The sequence below is a fragment of the Manis pentadactyla genome, chromosome 18, assembly GCF_030020395.1.
Source record: "Manis pentadactyla isolate mManPen7 chromosome 18, mManPen7.hap1, whole genome shotgun sequence".
Lineage (NCBI taxonomy): Eukaryota > Metazoa > Chordata > Mammalia > Pholidota > Manidae > Manis > Manis pentadactyla.
The window spans coordinates 28,085,501-28,100,060 of NC_080036.1; the positions used below are offsets into that span (position 1 = coordinate 28,085,501).

The 14,560-nt window shown below is 47.8% G+C and overlaps 1 protein-coding gene across 6 annotated transcripts in view; it reads right to left on the minus strand.

Annotated features, from left to right (window-relative positions):
• The window catches only part of CRTC3 (CREB regulated transcription coactivator 3), an 89,220-nt gene that overhangs the window by 25,314 nt on the left and 49,346 nt on the right, over positions 1-14,560 (minus strand). For 4 of the 6 annotated variants that reach the window (XM_036932068.2, XM_036932067.2, XM_057494823.1 and 1 more), the window contains 4 exons: positions 12,160-12,279; positions 3,867-3,928; positions 2,085-2,147; positions 23-123 (listed from right to left, as the gene is read on the minus strand). The exons of the other annotated variants lie outside the window; for them this stretch is intronic. In XM_036932068.2, the coding sequence (XP_036787963.2) occupies positions 23-123; positions 2,085-2,147; positions 3,867-3,928; positions 12,160-12,279 (346 nt within the window). The remainder of the gene's footprint in view (positions 1-22; positions 124-2,084; positions 2,148-3,866; positions 3,929-12,159; positions 12,280-14,560) is intronic. 6 annotated transcript variants of the gene reach the window in all.

Genomic DNA, 14,560 nt, shown 5'->3' on the forward strand with positions numbered 1-14,560 from the left:
AGCAGGGGCCTGTATGTCTTACCCATGTACGGGGCAGGCCAGGCTGACTGGCCTGCTCCTCCGTAGGGGTCCTGGGGCTTGTTGCTCAGAGCACTCGTGTGAAGAGCAGAATCAGAATTGGTCCTAAGAGGATAAGGAGAAAATCTGGATGATAATCCATTTTTCTGTAGTGAAAATGCAATATCCTTTGCTGAAAATTACCAACAGAAGACAAGACAAGACTAACCGATTTACAAGCATCCACACAGTGAGGCGATGGACCCACCCGAAGTCCCTTACACCCATGACAGCCTCTGAGGGCCACCCGCCCGCAGAAGGATTTGTACCGTCTTACACTTTGACGCTGATGGCGTAATGGCCTATTTCAACAAGGCAGACCTCAGATTCAGGCTAGGAACACCCCCGGCCCCCTCACAGCTCAGATCTCTGTGACCAGTACGTCTGTGGCTGTGCGAGGTTCTCTGCGTCTGAGACTGACTCCTCGCCTCTGAAGGACCACCTATGGCAGGAGTCCTCAGACCCGAGCAGGGGGACTTTCCAAATAATACTGAGCGTTCCTCATCCTCCCTCCCGTTCTCTCGCAAGCACTGGACTTGCCAGCAGCCACGTGACACATGGCGTCACCGCAGGCTCAAAGCACAAGCAGAGAATCTCGCCGTCCTCGAGAGATTTCTAAAAGGCACAGCAGCGTCCTTCTTCTCAGTGATTTTTTGTTTTAAAAACTGACTGTTCTTAAAGAACGATATCATTTATGTTGACATGTAATGAGGTTATTATTGCTATTTTGTTATTTTAAAATGCATTAACAGGTATCTTATTATTAATGAAAGGTTAAAATAAACCTCTCAATTTAATTTCCAACATCGATAGACAAATATCAACAGATACACCCACATAAAAGCTCTTCAAGGGCCTCAGTGGTTTTTAAGATTATAAATGAGTCAGACAAAAAGTCTGGGAAATTCTGGTCTATAGATAATTTCTGAGACTCTTCCAGACAGCTCTAATTTATATACAGCCTTGACCCCAAGAGATGATTATTTACTTATCTCAGCCAAGAGTCAAACTGTCTGCCAAAAAAGAACTTGTGAGACTTCAAATTAGCCTAAAACGCCTCTCTGGGGTCTGTTCCAGGTGACGGCCATGAAGCTGAGTGCCTGCGGCTGTGCCGTGTCACGTGGGCGAAGAGCCAGGTCCGAGCCCCGCGACAACACGAAGGGTGCGGGTGCTGGGACAAGAGAGCCCTGGCTTCAGACTCCCGCTCCTTTATGGATTCGGGGAGACTCGAGAGAGTATTAATCAAATGCAGAGAGACAACTGTGAAAATGTGAATATAAACTGGGTATGAGATAATATTAAGGAGTTCTGTTAAGTGTAATAATGGCATTGAGGTCATACTTTTTTTTAAAAGGTTCTTATCAGCCTATGCCGTTAGAGACCCACCCAAGTGGAGTTCTACATCCAGGGGCGGGATGCTGCTGAGGCCTGAGGCTGCAGGACGGGCCCGGGGACTTCCCGTGACTCTTGTCCCCTCTGTGCATGTGCAGAACTTTGCATAGAGGGTGGTTGTTTTTTTAATCCCGGTTCCATCACATATTAGCAAGTGGCTTTGGACCAGTCATTTAACTTTTAGGATGAAAATAATATTCATTTCTGTAGAATGTTATCAGGACTGAAGAAATGATGTAGGTAAGGAAACTCAGCCTGGAGTGTGGCCCAGAGCGACCACGGTAACAGCTACCCCGCACTCAGCACCTGGGCCTCGGGCCTCGTCGAATCCTCACGCCCACCCTGGCAGGTCCCTGCCTCCCCTGGCCAGACGAGAGACAGAGCGGGTCAAACAAGCTGCCCGCGGGCACACAGTGAGAGGCCCGCCCTGTGGTCCCGCCCGCGCCTCGTGCCCACACTGTGTTAACTTCCCTGTGTGGACACTCAATAGATGGTGGGGTTGTTTGCAACACTTCATATAAACACAACGGATAGGAATATACTCTGGCAACTGGATAATATATAAAGCTTATCAGGACAAGCAGACTGACTGGTTTTCTTTAAAATGTATTTCTACCAGGAGACAGCCCATGTACCTGTTGAGTGCAGATGTTAGCCTGAACCCCGGGTGCTTTTCTTCTTTCCAAGGAGGGTGCTGCCTTTAAAAACCGGAATGACATAGAAAGAAAAGAAGTTCAATCCACAGGGAGCAGAGGAGCCATCCTCAGGCCTGGGTGTGAGAGCTGGTCTCTTCTCACCTAGCTGGGTAACCTGAGGAAGCCACTTCAACGTGCTCCACGCTTTGCTGGTCTGCCTGGTCCCTGTCAGGGTGTGGTCAGACCCCCTCTCCGACTCCTGTGATTCCTGAGTCCCCGATAAAAACCACCACAAATCCATGAGGACGGCATTAGCTACTGGGCGTACAGAGAGTTTTGTTGTGTTTTGTTTTAAAGGGCAAAACAAGCACCTTGGAAAGCCTTTTGAAATAGTTCAAATCTGTAACTGACTGATTAGGGGATGAGGCCTTACACCAGACGTGTGAGAAATGACCCCTCATCACAGACCCCGCGGGTGTGTGTGGGGGGTGCCCTGGCAATCCTGGATGCAAAACCCGCATTCCCACGCACACAGCCATGAGGAGGGGGTAACTGTTCCAGTTCCCCAGCTGATGGGAATATTAATCTAATCCTAGTGCTCTGGAAAGCTGAAGGCATTTTTTTCTTGGATATAAAATTTTTAAATATCAGTTTGGAGATGTCTTTTTATGACTTAAAGTAAATTACTGCATTTACCCTACAATCTTGTAGGGTGGCTGAAAACCTAACAGAGGTAAGTGCTGGCTGTTGCCCATCTTCATACCGACCTTCCACCGGCCCTGGGACACTGCCCACAGCACGTGCTCGGTCACTACTCACCCAGAGAGCAGATGGAGAGCCTACCTCAGCCCGGGGAGCTACATCTTTTTGATATGTACATTTCAAATGCCTCCTAAATCTGACTTGGTGATCTGAAAGTGTCACCACACACACGACAGATGTTTCTCAGTTAATCTTATATTCCGTCACCCTCTATATACAAAATACTCAATTTTTTGGTATATAACCTCTATATACAAAAACACTCAGAGATACCCTAAATCAAATCCACTGTGCAAATTACAGTTAGGAGCTTGCTAAAGCATGTGTTCCTTTCAGGAGCTTACTAAAACACTCTAAAGAAAAGGTGTTTATTCTTCCATGTCTCAAATATAAGAACAGCAAATCAGAGCATTCTACCGGTAACTGTATTCCAATTCCATTTCTATTTGGCTTTAAATAGGAAGGTCTAGATTTATTTAAGTAACTTTTCATTTTAGTCTTCCAAATAAGTTTGTGATTACATATGGAAAGACTTAAGTTTTATCAGAGAAAACAAGGATCCATGCTTTATGTTAGAAATTTCTAAAACAACGTGCAAGGTGGTAAAATAAAGGGAAACCATCTGAAAATAACACATATCTGTCATATCTTTTAAAACACAGTTTGCTTAAACTGAAGGAACAAAACAGCAGCAGACTCACAGACTCCAAGAAGGGACTGGCGGTTACCAAAGGGGAGGAGGAGGGGAGGGCGGGTCGGGAGGGAGGGAGGGAGAAGGGGATTGAGGGGTATCATGATTAGTACACATGGTGTGGGGGGGTCACGGGGATCACAGTGTAGCACAGAGAAGACAAGCAGTGACTGTGGCATCTTAGTACACTGATGGACAGTGACTGCATTGGGGTGTGGGGGGGATTGATAATATGGGTGACTGTGGTAACCAAAATGCTTTTCATGTGAAACCTTCGTAAGAGCGTATATCAATGATACCTTAATAAAAAAAAAATACAGCTTGCTTACCTTGGCCAACTCTCATCCAGGGGCTGTGAGGAGTAATGGGCTCCAAAAGCACTACCATCAAAGTGGAATTTTTAATAAAGGAAAAATAAAATTAATGGAAAGCTGAGGCAAAACTAGAAGCTGCAAGATGTAGGCAGCAGAGCCTCTGGTTCTTATCTTTACACAGATAGCTCTTCCTCCGGCTTGGTCCTATCAGCTTCCTCTGGAAAGTCCACTGCTCTTTCTTCTAACCAGCACCCTCCTTGCACGACCCACGTGGGGTGTTTCTCTCTCTCTCTTTTTTTTTTTTGCTCATGCAGCATGTTTTGTTTTCAAGAACTGCACCCCTTCCCCGCTCCCCCAAACCTGGTAAGGCTGTCATTCTGTGCCAGCCTCCCCGTCCCACGGGACGCACCCAAGCCTAGCATTTCTGGTCACGCACCTTATCCCCTGGGAACAGTGATCAGCTCAGGGAGGGGATCAGGTCACAAGCAGGACCAAGGGGGGTGCTTCTGAGCAGAAAAAAACGTGCCCCAGCTGAGGTGCTGAGCTGAGAACCACGTAGACCCGGGTCATTCTTTGGGGAGAGCCTGTGTGCGGCAGGAAGTCCACACAGAGGGAGCGGCACACAGACAGCGTTTCAGTGCTATCTACCAAGCCCAGGATCTACCCCTTGGGTTTCCAGAGGTGTATGCCAATAAATTTTTTTTTCCAAGTTGAGGGTTCCCGTTGGTTATAACTAAAAGAGAGCTGCATTAGGTTTGTGGGGAAATGTTGACTTCCTTAGGTCGTGAGGGGCTCTGTTTTTGAAGTGCTGCATTCTCCACTGGGCCCAGCATGCCTTGAACATGTTCCAGATGCGTGGAGAAAATAACGCAATGCTACACTACACGCGTGAGCACAGCACAGCCATTTCAGTTGACCTCATCAAGTACATCATAAAATAGTCGTCTTAAAACATTTTAAATCATTTTAATTCTCCTGCTAAAAAATCTCCCATGGGTCTATATAAAAGAAGCCTTCACCTGCTTGGGCCCAGGAGACTGGGCACCTGGATGGACGGAACCCCGTCGTGAGGGCTGAACGGGCATCCCAGGTGAATGCAGAACCTGGCATTAGGAAAACGTGGGCACTCGCGACTTCTGAATGATTTAGAGTGAAACATTTCCTTGGCTATGAGAAGCATTACAGGCACATTTCATTTTCTGTGTATTAGTTTTGTCATGTCTTATTTCTTATTCTTACTTCTTAATCTGAATCTAAGTCAATATAATAAAACAGATGTTTTCAAAAGAGAGACATTTCTTCAACATTGACTATTAGGCTTAGTGATATGAAGTACAGATTAGAATACAGCACAGTAGGAGATGGGAGAGAAAAAGCAATAAAGAAATAGGAAGGCCCCTGACAGGTGAGGCGTGTGGGTGTTTTAGGGGCAGAGGCCTGAGGGAGAGGCCCCAGGTGCCACAGCCTGGGGTTAACTGTCTTTCCCTCTGCCGTAGCGTGATGAAGAGCTTAATTTCAAGAAGCAGAAGTTCACCCCGTCTCTTAGAACAACACTACCACCCTTGAAGCCACGAAGTCCAGTTATCTAGTACCACTCATACACATTCGAGAGCACAGTGGGGAAACAGAAACACAATGATCAAACACTGGTTGTTTCAATGTCAAGGTGTACGTGAGCATTTTAGCCTTTCTGATGTGTGATAACAACAGCAGTGTGCAGTACTCTCCTGAACCGCTTTTTAAAGAGGGTCTCACTATGTTGCCCGGGCTGGAGTGCAGTGGCTCCCGACAGGCACAGTCCCTCTAACGATCAGCCTGGGAGTTCTGACCCGCTTCACTTCCGACCTGGGCTGGTTCACCCCTCCCTGGCAAGGTGGTGGTCCCCCTGCCCCAGAAGGTGGCCATACTGACGCTGAACTTCGTGTGGACACCTGACCGGCATGGCGCATGACAGCACACACCTCCTGGGCTCAGTGTCCAGAGCAGCCAGGGCTCCAGTGTGGGGCCCTGTGCCCGGCTGAAATCTGTAATGTGACGAGGCTGAGGCATCAAGAGTTAAAAGATGGGACCTCTGAGCTCTTGTGATTCTGTCACATCTCACTTAGTGGGTATTTAAAGACTCAAGGACCGTTGGCATCAGGAGCACCACTGATGTTATTAGCTTATAGGGAAACTCAACAGAAGGAAAACCTAGGCAAGATTTATTTGTTCTTCTGAAGATTTCAGAACACTTCACTCAGATGGCTTTAATTATTCCACAATATGGATATGTTTGTTCTCCGAAAGAACAACCTAAAGACAGAACAAAACACCCTTATTTGTAAACCTGAGTTAAGCAAGCATTTCTGGAGCTCCTGCCCAGCTGCCGGCACACAGACAGAAGAGCAGCAAGGCCACAGGGCTTCGACTAGCCAGGCCAGCCCCTCGCCCGCTGCTGCCTTAGTTATGCCGAGTACAGAACACAACCCCACAATAAATCAAAACCACAGGGAAATGTCACCTCGCACCAGTCAGAATGGCCACTGTCCAAAAGACAAGAAACAGCAAGTGTTGGCGAGGATGTGGAGGAAAGGGAGCCCTCCGCACGGCTGGCGGGAATGTAAGTCGGTGCAGCCACTGTGGAAAGCAGAAGGGAGGAGTCTCAAAGAACTAAAACTATAAATACCATACGACCCAGTAACTCCACTTTTAGGAATTTACCCAAAGAAAACAAAATCCCTGATACGAAAAGATACCTATGCACCCCTATGTCTATTGCCACATTATTTACACTAGCCAAGATACGGAAGCAGCCAAAGTGCCCATCAGTAGATGACTGGGTAAAGGAGATGGGGTACATATACACCGTGGAATATCAGTCAGCCATTAAAAAGAAAGAAATCCTGCCATTTGCGACAGCATGGATGGACCTAGAAGGTATAATGCTTAGTGAAATAAGGCAGAGAAAGACAAATGCCACATGATTTCACTTATTTGTGGAATCTAAAAACAAAACAAAATAAAATGAACAAAACAGCAGTAGACTCAGAGACACTGAGAAGTGACTGGTGGTCACCATGGGGGTAGGGCTGGGGTGGGGGAGGGGGATAAGGGGCCCCAAAATCTCAATCATAATACAAGTTGGCCACAGGGAGAGTAGTACAGCATGGAGAATACAGACAATGGTTCTGAAACATCTTCCTATGTTGACAAATAGTAACTGCACTAGTGGGGGTGAGAATTTAACAATATGGGTAACTGGTGAACCACTGTGCTGTATACTTGAAACCAATATAATGTTGTGTATCAACTACACTTCAATTTCAAAAATATCCCACGTGCTCACAGACCTTTTTATTCACCCCCCAGCGCACACCTCCTCAGCCCCTTTGCTTGTCCTCTTCCTCTGTCCAGGCCTGATAGTCCCTGAGTTCTGTGGCCCCAGAGACCCTCAGCCCACATCTGCTCACCCCACTCTCAGAGGGACAGGATGGGGAGACGGGCTCAGCATCTGTGGGTAGCAGGTAGAGTGGGAGCAGCAGGGGGGTGCTGGAGGCTCCTGGCATAGACCCCCTGGGAGAGGCCGCTGGGCAAGTCCGAGAGCCAGGACCCCCTACCCTCACCTCGATCAGCCCACGCAGGCCTCTGAGCTCCAACCATCACCCACAGCCCAGGAGCTCACAGAGCCAGACCTCCAGCCCCCAACAGTCCTGGTGGACGCGAAGTCCCTGCCTCCAGCTGCCTACCTGGCTTCTCCACCAGAAGTACTTCAAATTCCACCCGACCCCCTCGTCGTCCCCTCTGCCCGCTCCGCATCATCAGTCCACTGTGTGCACGGAGGGTGCCATCCGCCAGGCGCTCCCATCGCCACCTCCCTCATCCCCGGCTGCCCTGGCCCCAGGTCCCTGCGGTTTGTACGGGAAAACCCTCCTCGTGTTCCTGCCTGGGTCCATCCACAGGGGCCTCCTGCTGGCGCAGCCCAGGGCTGTCCCAGTGGAAGCTCTTACTCACCCTTCCCACAGGAAGGGGAGGAGCACTTGCTGATAAGGGAGGACATCCGTTGGCCCCTCTACCCGCAGGCGGGGCCCCCAAGCCACAGATGCGAGCAAGTCCCACTGAGCCACCCGGCGCTGCCTGTCTCGTGGCTCTGGGCAGCCGGTGCTTCCGGCTTCCTGTCCCCGCAAGCTAAGTGCACCTGCGGGTACGGGGCTCAGGAACCGCCTTCTGGAGACGGCCTGGAGGCTGGCCACTTTCTCCCCTGGCCTCTGAAGCTGTTCCGCCAGGGCCAGAGTATGCGGAGCAGGCTGGTGACCCTTCCACGCAGCTGGCAGGGGGAGTGGGCTCCGCGCCCACCTAGGAGGACCCACCCACCAGGACGGGCTCAGCGTCAGACTGAGCACGTGACACCAGCCCCAGGCCGGTTCCTTCCCGATTCTCAGCCACGTCCTCCCCACCGCTCTCCTTCCTCTCGGCCTTCCCCCTCCAGCTACGTCCCGCTAGGACGTACCTGGAAGTCAGTTAAGGGAGGCAGGAGGGGACCTTTCAGGGTTCTTACAGATGCGACACACTGCTTCCCTTAGCACACGAGTGACAAAGAAGTGGCATATGGAACTTTGAAGTCTGAGTATTATCCCCCTTCAAACTCTAAAAACCAGCATTTCCTAGTCCTTTGGGATGGAAATCTCTAACGGGTGTTACATAAAAATTGGGTTTTGTGATCAAATACATTTTAGGAGCCCTGGGTTAATGATAAGAAGCTTCTTAACGGCAGGGCTTCTCAGAGCCCTCCTGGAAACTGGGCGCTCCACGGGAGGACAGAGAGCACCATGTTTCTCAAACACAGTAAGCCATGCATTTCAAAGAAATAGTGTTCTATAAACCAATGTCCTAGAATTTTCTTCTCATTGGATGAAAAGATTCAAAGCAAGGCCTCTTCCAAGAGGGAAGCCGTTCCTCACTTGGGCGGGTCCTAAGGCATCTCTTCACGACTGTTCAAACTACCTTCCGGGATGCAATATACTCTCAAACCTTGGTGGGAATATAAATCAGACATTTTCTAATCATTTGGTTTTTTTCCTTTTCTAAAAATATACCTCTTTTAGAGAAGGGCATTTCTCATGATTCTTCAGTGCATTCCCTTCCTTTTCAATTAGTCACAGGTCAGAGACAATATTACATTGGTTGTAAATTTACATTAAGAGTTCAGAAATTCAGCAAGATGGCGTTTGGCATCTGTGTTTGCTGCAGAGTGAGAAGCGCCGCCGAGGACATGAGCAGCAGCAGAAGGCGGAAGACCTTCCGTCCGAGTTCCCAAGCCCAGGCCCCAGCCAGGGGCCGGGATCCTCTCCTCTGCTTTGAGTGGTGCCCAGGCCAGGCCAGGCCCTGCTCTTTGCCTGAACGGAGGCTGCTCACAGGCCCTCTCTGAGGTTACGCCCGCCCACTGCAGAAGGAATCTCCCTGTGGAGCAATGCTCGCCGCAGCTGACCACTCCGGAGGAGGCCTGGATATCTGCTCAACAATGTTCACTTCACTTGGGATCACAGCGTGACAGGACTGGGCCCTTGTCCGGGCCAGCTCGCCCCTTCTCAACTAACATTCAAGCCAAGAAACAGAAGAGAATTCTGAATGCACTTGTTCTTTTTGTTCTAACAAAGATTCAAACCAGTGCTAATATTTTGAAACGAGAAAACTTCATTAAGGGGAACAGATGAGGTGAAAGGCCACCATTCTAAGCAAATTATTCCAGAACCAAATGAATGCAGGCCATGTAAGGACAGATCACAGCCGGCTTCCTCCAAGTCCTCCTGAATATATTAACCTTCGACATAAAGTCATCCCACTTTTCTATTTTACTAGAAGCTCATTACCCTTGACTCCTCAAAAGAGACTCGCTGTTCATTCATGGGCAGGCCTATACCACAGAACCTGTTTTTGAACCAGCAGACATCCAGTCCCAGAACCTCAGTTAGGTGCTTAAGAAAAGGATATAGAAAGATGTGTCAGGATGGGTGAACCAGCCTCGTGCTGACCAACACCTTGAATTTACGTGCGTACTGATCTGGCCTCTGCTCCTCCTCCCCTCAGGAGCCCATCTGCTCTGCCGCCCTCACAAGGTGACCCATCAGCTTTGGCCCTGTGATGTCACCTGAAGAGACAGAGCCCAGAACCTATGGTACAGCGCGTTCCCCTTCCGGGACTCTGCGCCGGCCTCCCCTCTGCCGGAAACATTCCCTCTCCAGCTCACTTCCTCTTTGCATTACTGATGACCATCTGAAGTTACTTTCCTTCACCACGTTTTCTCCGTTTGCTGCCTGACATCTCCCACAGGACTGGAAACTCAAAAAGAGACAAGCGACAAGTCTGTCCTATTCATCACGGAGCCCCTCAGTGCTTAGAACAGTGCCTTGTAGAGAGAGGAGCTCTGGAAGTATCTGTTGGACACATGAACGTACCATCCCCTTCCGTGTTACTTATCCTCCAAGCCTCAAATTTTCCCCAGGATGCCCTCTCCTTCTCCCCATGACGGGCACAGGCTGCCCCATGAGTGCACACAGCCTGGGCTGCCTCTCCCACCGAACCGCGAGCCACCTGAGGTCAGGGGCCTTGGTATGTTTGCTGCCGTATCTGCTCAAAATGGTGCGTGATGCTATGAGACACTGAGATGGTTTGTGAGTGAATGAACATGCTTCTCTGTCATTCTTCTTCAGTCCCCTCCTCTTCTAAGTTATTTATTTCTCTGGTTAAAAGGCTGTGAGTATATGTACCTGTTTAGACTACACTTGCTGTAAAAGGATCTGAGGTAGCTATAAATGCATCAGATACACATTACAACATTTGGAAAGAACGCCTACGAGAGAGAGGGCATTGAGAAATTAGAAAAAGATGTAACAAACACTTAAAGCCTTTTGCTTGAAAATTCCAAGCAATGTAGACAAGGGTCTGACGCACTCCGCTGCCTGCACTGGCGTGAATCGGCCAGGAGCACCTCGGACCTTTCCCCTTCGCATCCTGTGTGAAAGTCAGGACACATTCCAGGAAGGAACTCACAAAATCAGTTGTCACCTTTACTTTCCCTGATAATGGCCACATAATACACAAAACTAGAAGTCAAGGTATCTCAGTGGACAAGATGTGTGTCCTTGGGGGTGGAAAACAGGAGAGAAGTAAATATTCCCTGGGGTCACCATCGTTGCCTCCAAACAGATGAAAAACTGCAAGAAACTCGATGGCTTGGAAAACGTTGCTTTCTTCTGCCCCTACAACTCCTCCTATGGGGGTTTCCCTTAAACGAGGTCCTGGGAACTAGAGACACAGGCGGGGGAGGGGGCCAGGCTGGCGAGTCAGCTTGACCCAGGCTGCCTTTGGGCCCCTGCACCTCAGCAGTGGAATCGTGGGCAGGTCACTCAGACTCAGTTTCCTCATTGGAAACGGGGCTGAAAAAAATACACTGCTTGGTGAGTCTGGGGACTATATGACATACCAGTGGCCCTGCACAGTGCCTGGCATGGGTAGGTGCTCAGCAAACACGAGTGCCCTCCCCCACTTCCTGAAGCCGGCTCCACCGTCACTGCCAGGAATTCAGCTCTAGTGAGGCTCACCCCGCATCGTTGCACCTTCCCCCACCCTGCGTGCAAGGAGAGTGAAGTGAGAGTGCCCTCTGGCACGCTCACCCTGTCCTCGCCCACAAGAGCCAGCTCCGCTCCAGATCCCGAGCAGTACACCTGCCTCCAGCCCCAGGTATGTTATGAAATTGTCAGATGAATTCACCGCCCCTTTTCCTGCTTCCCACCACAGCACTGGGCTTGCTGAGGGCACATCACTGTGTAAGAATTTTCCTAAATACCAACTTTACGTTTCAGTTGTCATTCATTGAGTTTGAAACTCCATAAATAGCAAATCACATGAAATTTCTTCCGTTAATTTCTAACAGCAGGTCAGCGGGGCAAGAGAAATAAAAATAAATCACATATCTGTGCATGTGTCTTAGCAGGACAGACTAATCTCTGTATCCTGCTTCAAAGTCACGGTCGATTCTGACTTCGCTGGTTTCTAAAGAAAATGCCCGGACAGCCTTGAGTCGGGGCTGACTTACATGCTGTTTAAGTTTGGCTACTTCATTACACGGAGCTTTATCGATGTTTTCATACAATGATCTTTCCAATTTTTAGCTGCAAAGATGTTTCTAGTTTTCAACTCACTTATTTTTATTGCCTCCCTTCATCAGATAGAATGAAAATTTTGAGGCCAAAGAATTGCAGGGAAGATAAATCCTACAAACCTCCCAAACACTTCAAAATGCATACTCTCCTCAGACAGTGAGAAAGGATATTTGTCGTCCTGGCTTGTCCCCAGACCTCCGCTGAAGGGGATGGAAGCGGGTCCTGGACGGCCTCTCCACCAGCCCGTGGTGACGGGTGCCCCGCACGTTGTCCGCCTGGTGCAGTGACGGCTGGGAAGGGAAGGGAACAAGTGTTGGCCTTGACCAGGAAATCGCCACTCACCCCAAGAACAACGACAGACGCCAGCATCGGGTGAAGAGACTGAGCTCACGATTTTAGTGGTGTGTCTGACTGTGCCTTGAGTCAGGTATATAAAGTAATGCAGTACATGGAGCTGTTTTCACATAATTAGAGGACAGTATTAAATAGCATTTAGTGTGTTAAGACGAAAGCTGACAGAATGACACATTCGAAGCTGCCACAGTCAGGAGGTGGGGAATCAGGGACTGTGCGATCATGCATCAAATCCTAGAAATTAGAAAGTACACCTGAAATGTACAAGAGGTATATTTAAGATAAAAATGAACTGGATACCTATAGCATACAGCAATAGCAGATATAGTATACAGAAACAAACTGGATTCCTACAAGCTGAGGGCTATTTGTTCTGCACAGTGGCCCCACACTCCCGCAGGGCAACGGTATGCTGAAATCGCGAGCGACTGCTCTCGTGCTCTCTGTGGTGAGACACCTGCTCTGGTGCTTTCACTGCTGACACCAGGTCACCTCATCAACTTACTAGAGTAGCATTTGAGTTTGTGACCCCGGATGAGGAAAGAGAATTCTATCTAGATACACATGGGAACCATGCAACTCATTATGCCCCCAAATGGCACAAATGAAAACCTGAACAGATTCAGGATAAATCCACGGTCAATATATCCAAAGTCCTCTCTTAAGGGAGGCTTGGGGACATTCTTAACATTTTTGAGGTTGGCATCATAACAGGCAAATTTTGGGGGTGACAAAGACCAAATCCTAGGCTAGACTACCATATGGGTTCTATATCACCATTATATCACATAACGGAGCAATGTATATATAATATAATGCAAGAGATGCATTTGTGAAATACATGAAAACAGATTTTCTTTTGTGTAAATTGAATCATGTAGAACAGCTAGCCTATCAGGAAAGGAATCCATGATGGAGTATGTTTTTATAGAAGAGATTCTTTTAACTAAGAATTGGTTGCTAATTTTTCTTTGTTATACGCATGGATTCACTCAGATTGGATTTGGGAATTACTCCTGTTTTTCCTGAGTGGACTGATACAACATCTGGGCTAATTTAGTTTGACAGTTCTAATCTGTTTTTACAATCCAAATCTATTAACTGCAAAAATAAAGAGATGCTGCTTAGTGAGGAACACCACTGCCCCTGGAAGAAAAGTGTCCCGTGACAGGTGACCTGGGTGTGGATCTGAGACAACAGAGCACACTCTTCCAGGGAGTGGAAACCAAAATACCTTTGTTAATCAAGAGGATGCATACCCACAGCATATTTTATCAGAACCTGTTTACCCAAAAGGCATAATTTGTAGAGACAGATGACTGTGTTCCAGGATAAAAGAAAAGGTCCAGTTCTAAAATTCACATGGAACCACAAAAGGCCCCAAATAGCCAAAACAATCTCTGGAAGGAAGAATAAAGTGGGGGGGGGGGGATTATGCTCCCCAACTTCAAGCTCTACTACAAAGCCACAGTAATCAAAATGATTTGGTACTGACACAAGAACAGATCCACAGATCAATGGAACAGACTAGAGAGCCCAGATATAAACCCACACATATATGGCCAATTAATATATGATAAAGGAGTTATGGACATACAATGGAGAAAGGACAGCCTTGTCAACACCTGGTGCTGGCAAAACTAGACAGCTACATGTAAGAGAATGAAACTGGATTATTGTCTAACCCCATACACAAAAGTAAAGTTGAAATGGATCAAAGACCTGAATGTAAGTCATGAAATAAAACTCTTAGAAGAAAACATAAGCAAAACTCTCTTGAATATAAACATGAGCATTTTTCCTGAACACATCTCCTCAGGCAAGGGAAACAAAAGCAAAAATAAACAAGTGGGACTACATCCAACTAAAAAGCTTCTGTACAGCAAAGGACACCATCAGTAGATCAAAAAGGCATCCTATAGTATGGGAGAATATATTCATAAATGACATAACCAATTAGGGGTTAACATCCAAAATATATAAGGAGCTCACACACCTCAACACCTAAAAAAGCAAATAACCTGATTAAAAAACGGGCAGAGCATCTTAACAGATACTTCTCTAAAGAAGAAATTTAGATGGCAAACAGGTGGTACATGAAAAGATGCTCCACATCACTAATCATCAGGGAAATGCAAATTAAAACCACAATGAGATATCACTTCACACCAGTTAGGATGGCCAACATCCAAAAGAAACAACAACAAATGCTGGTAA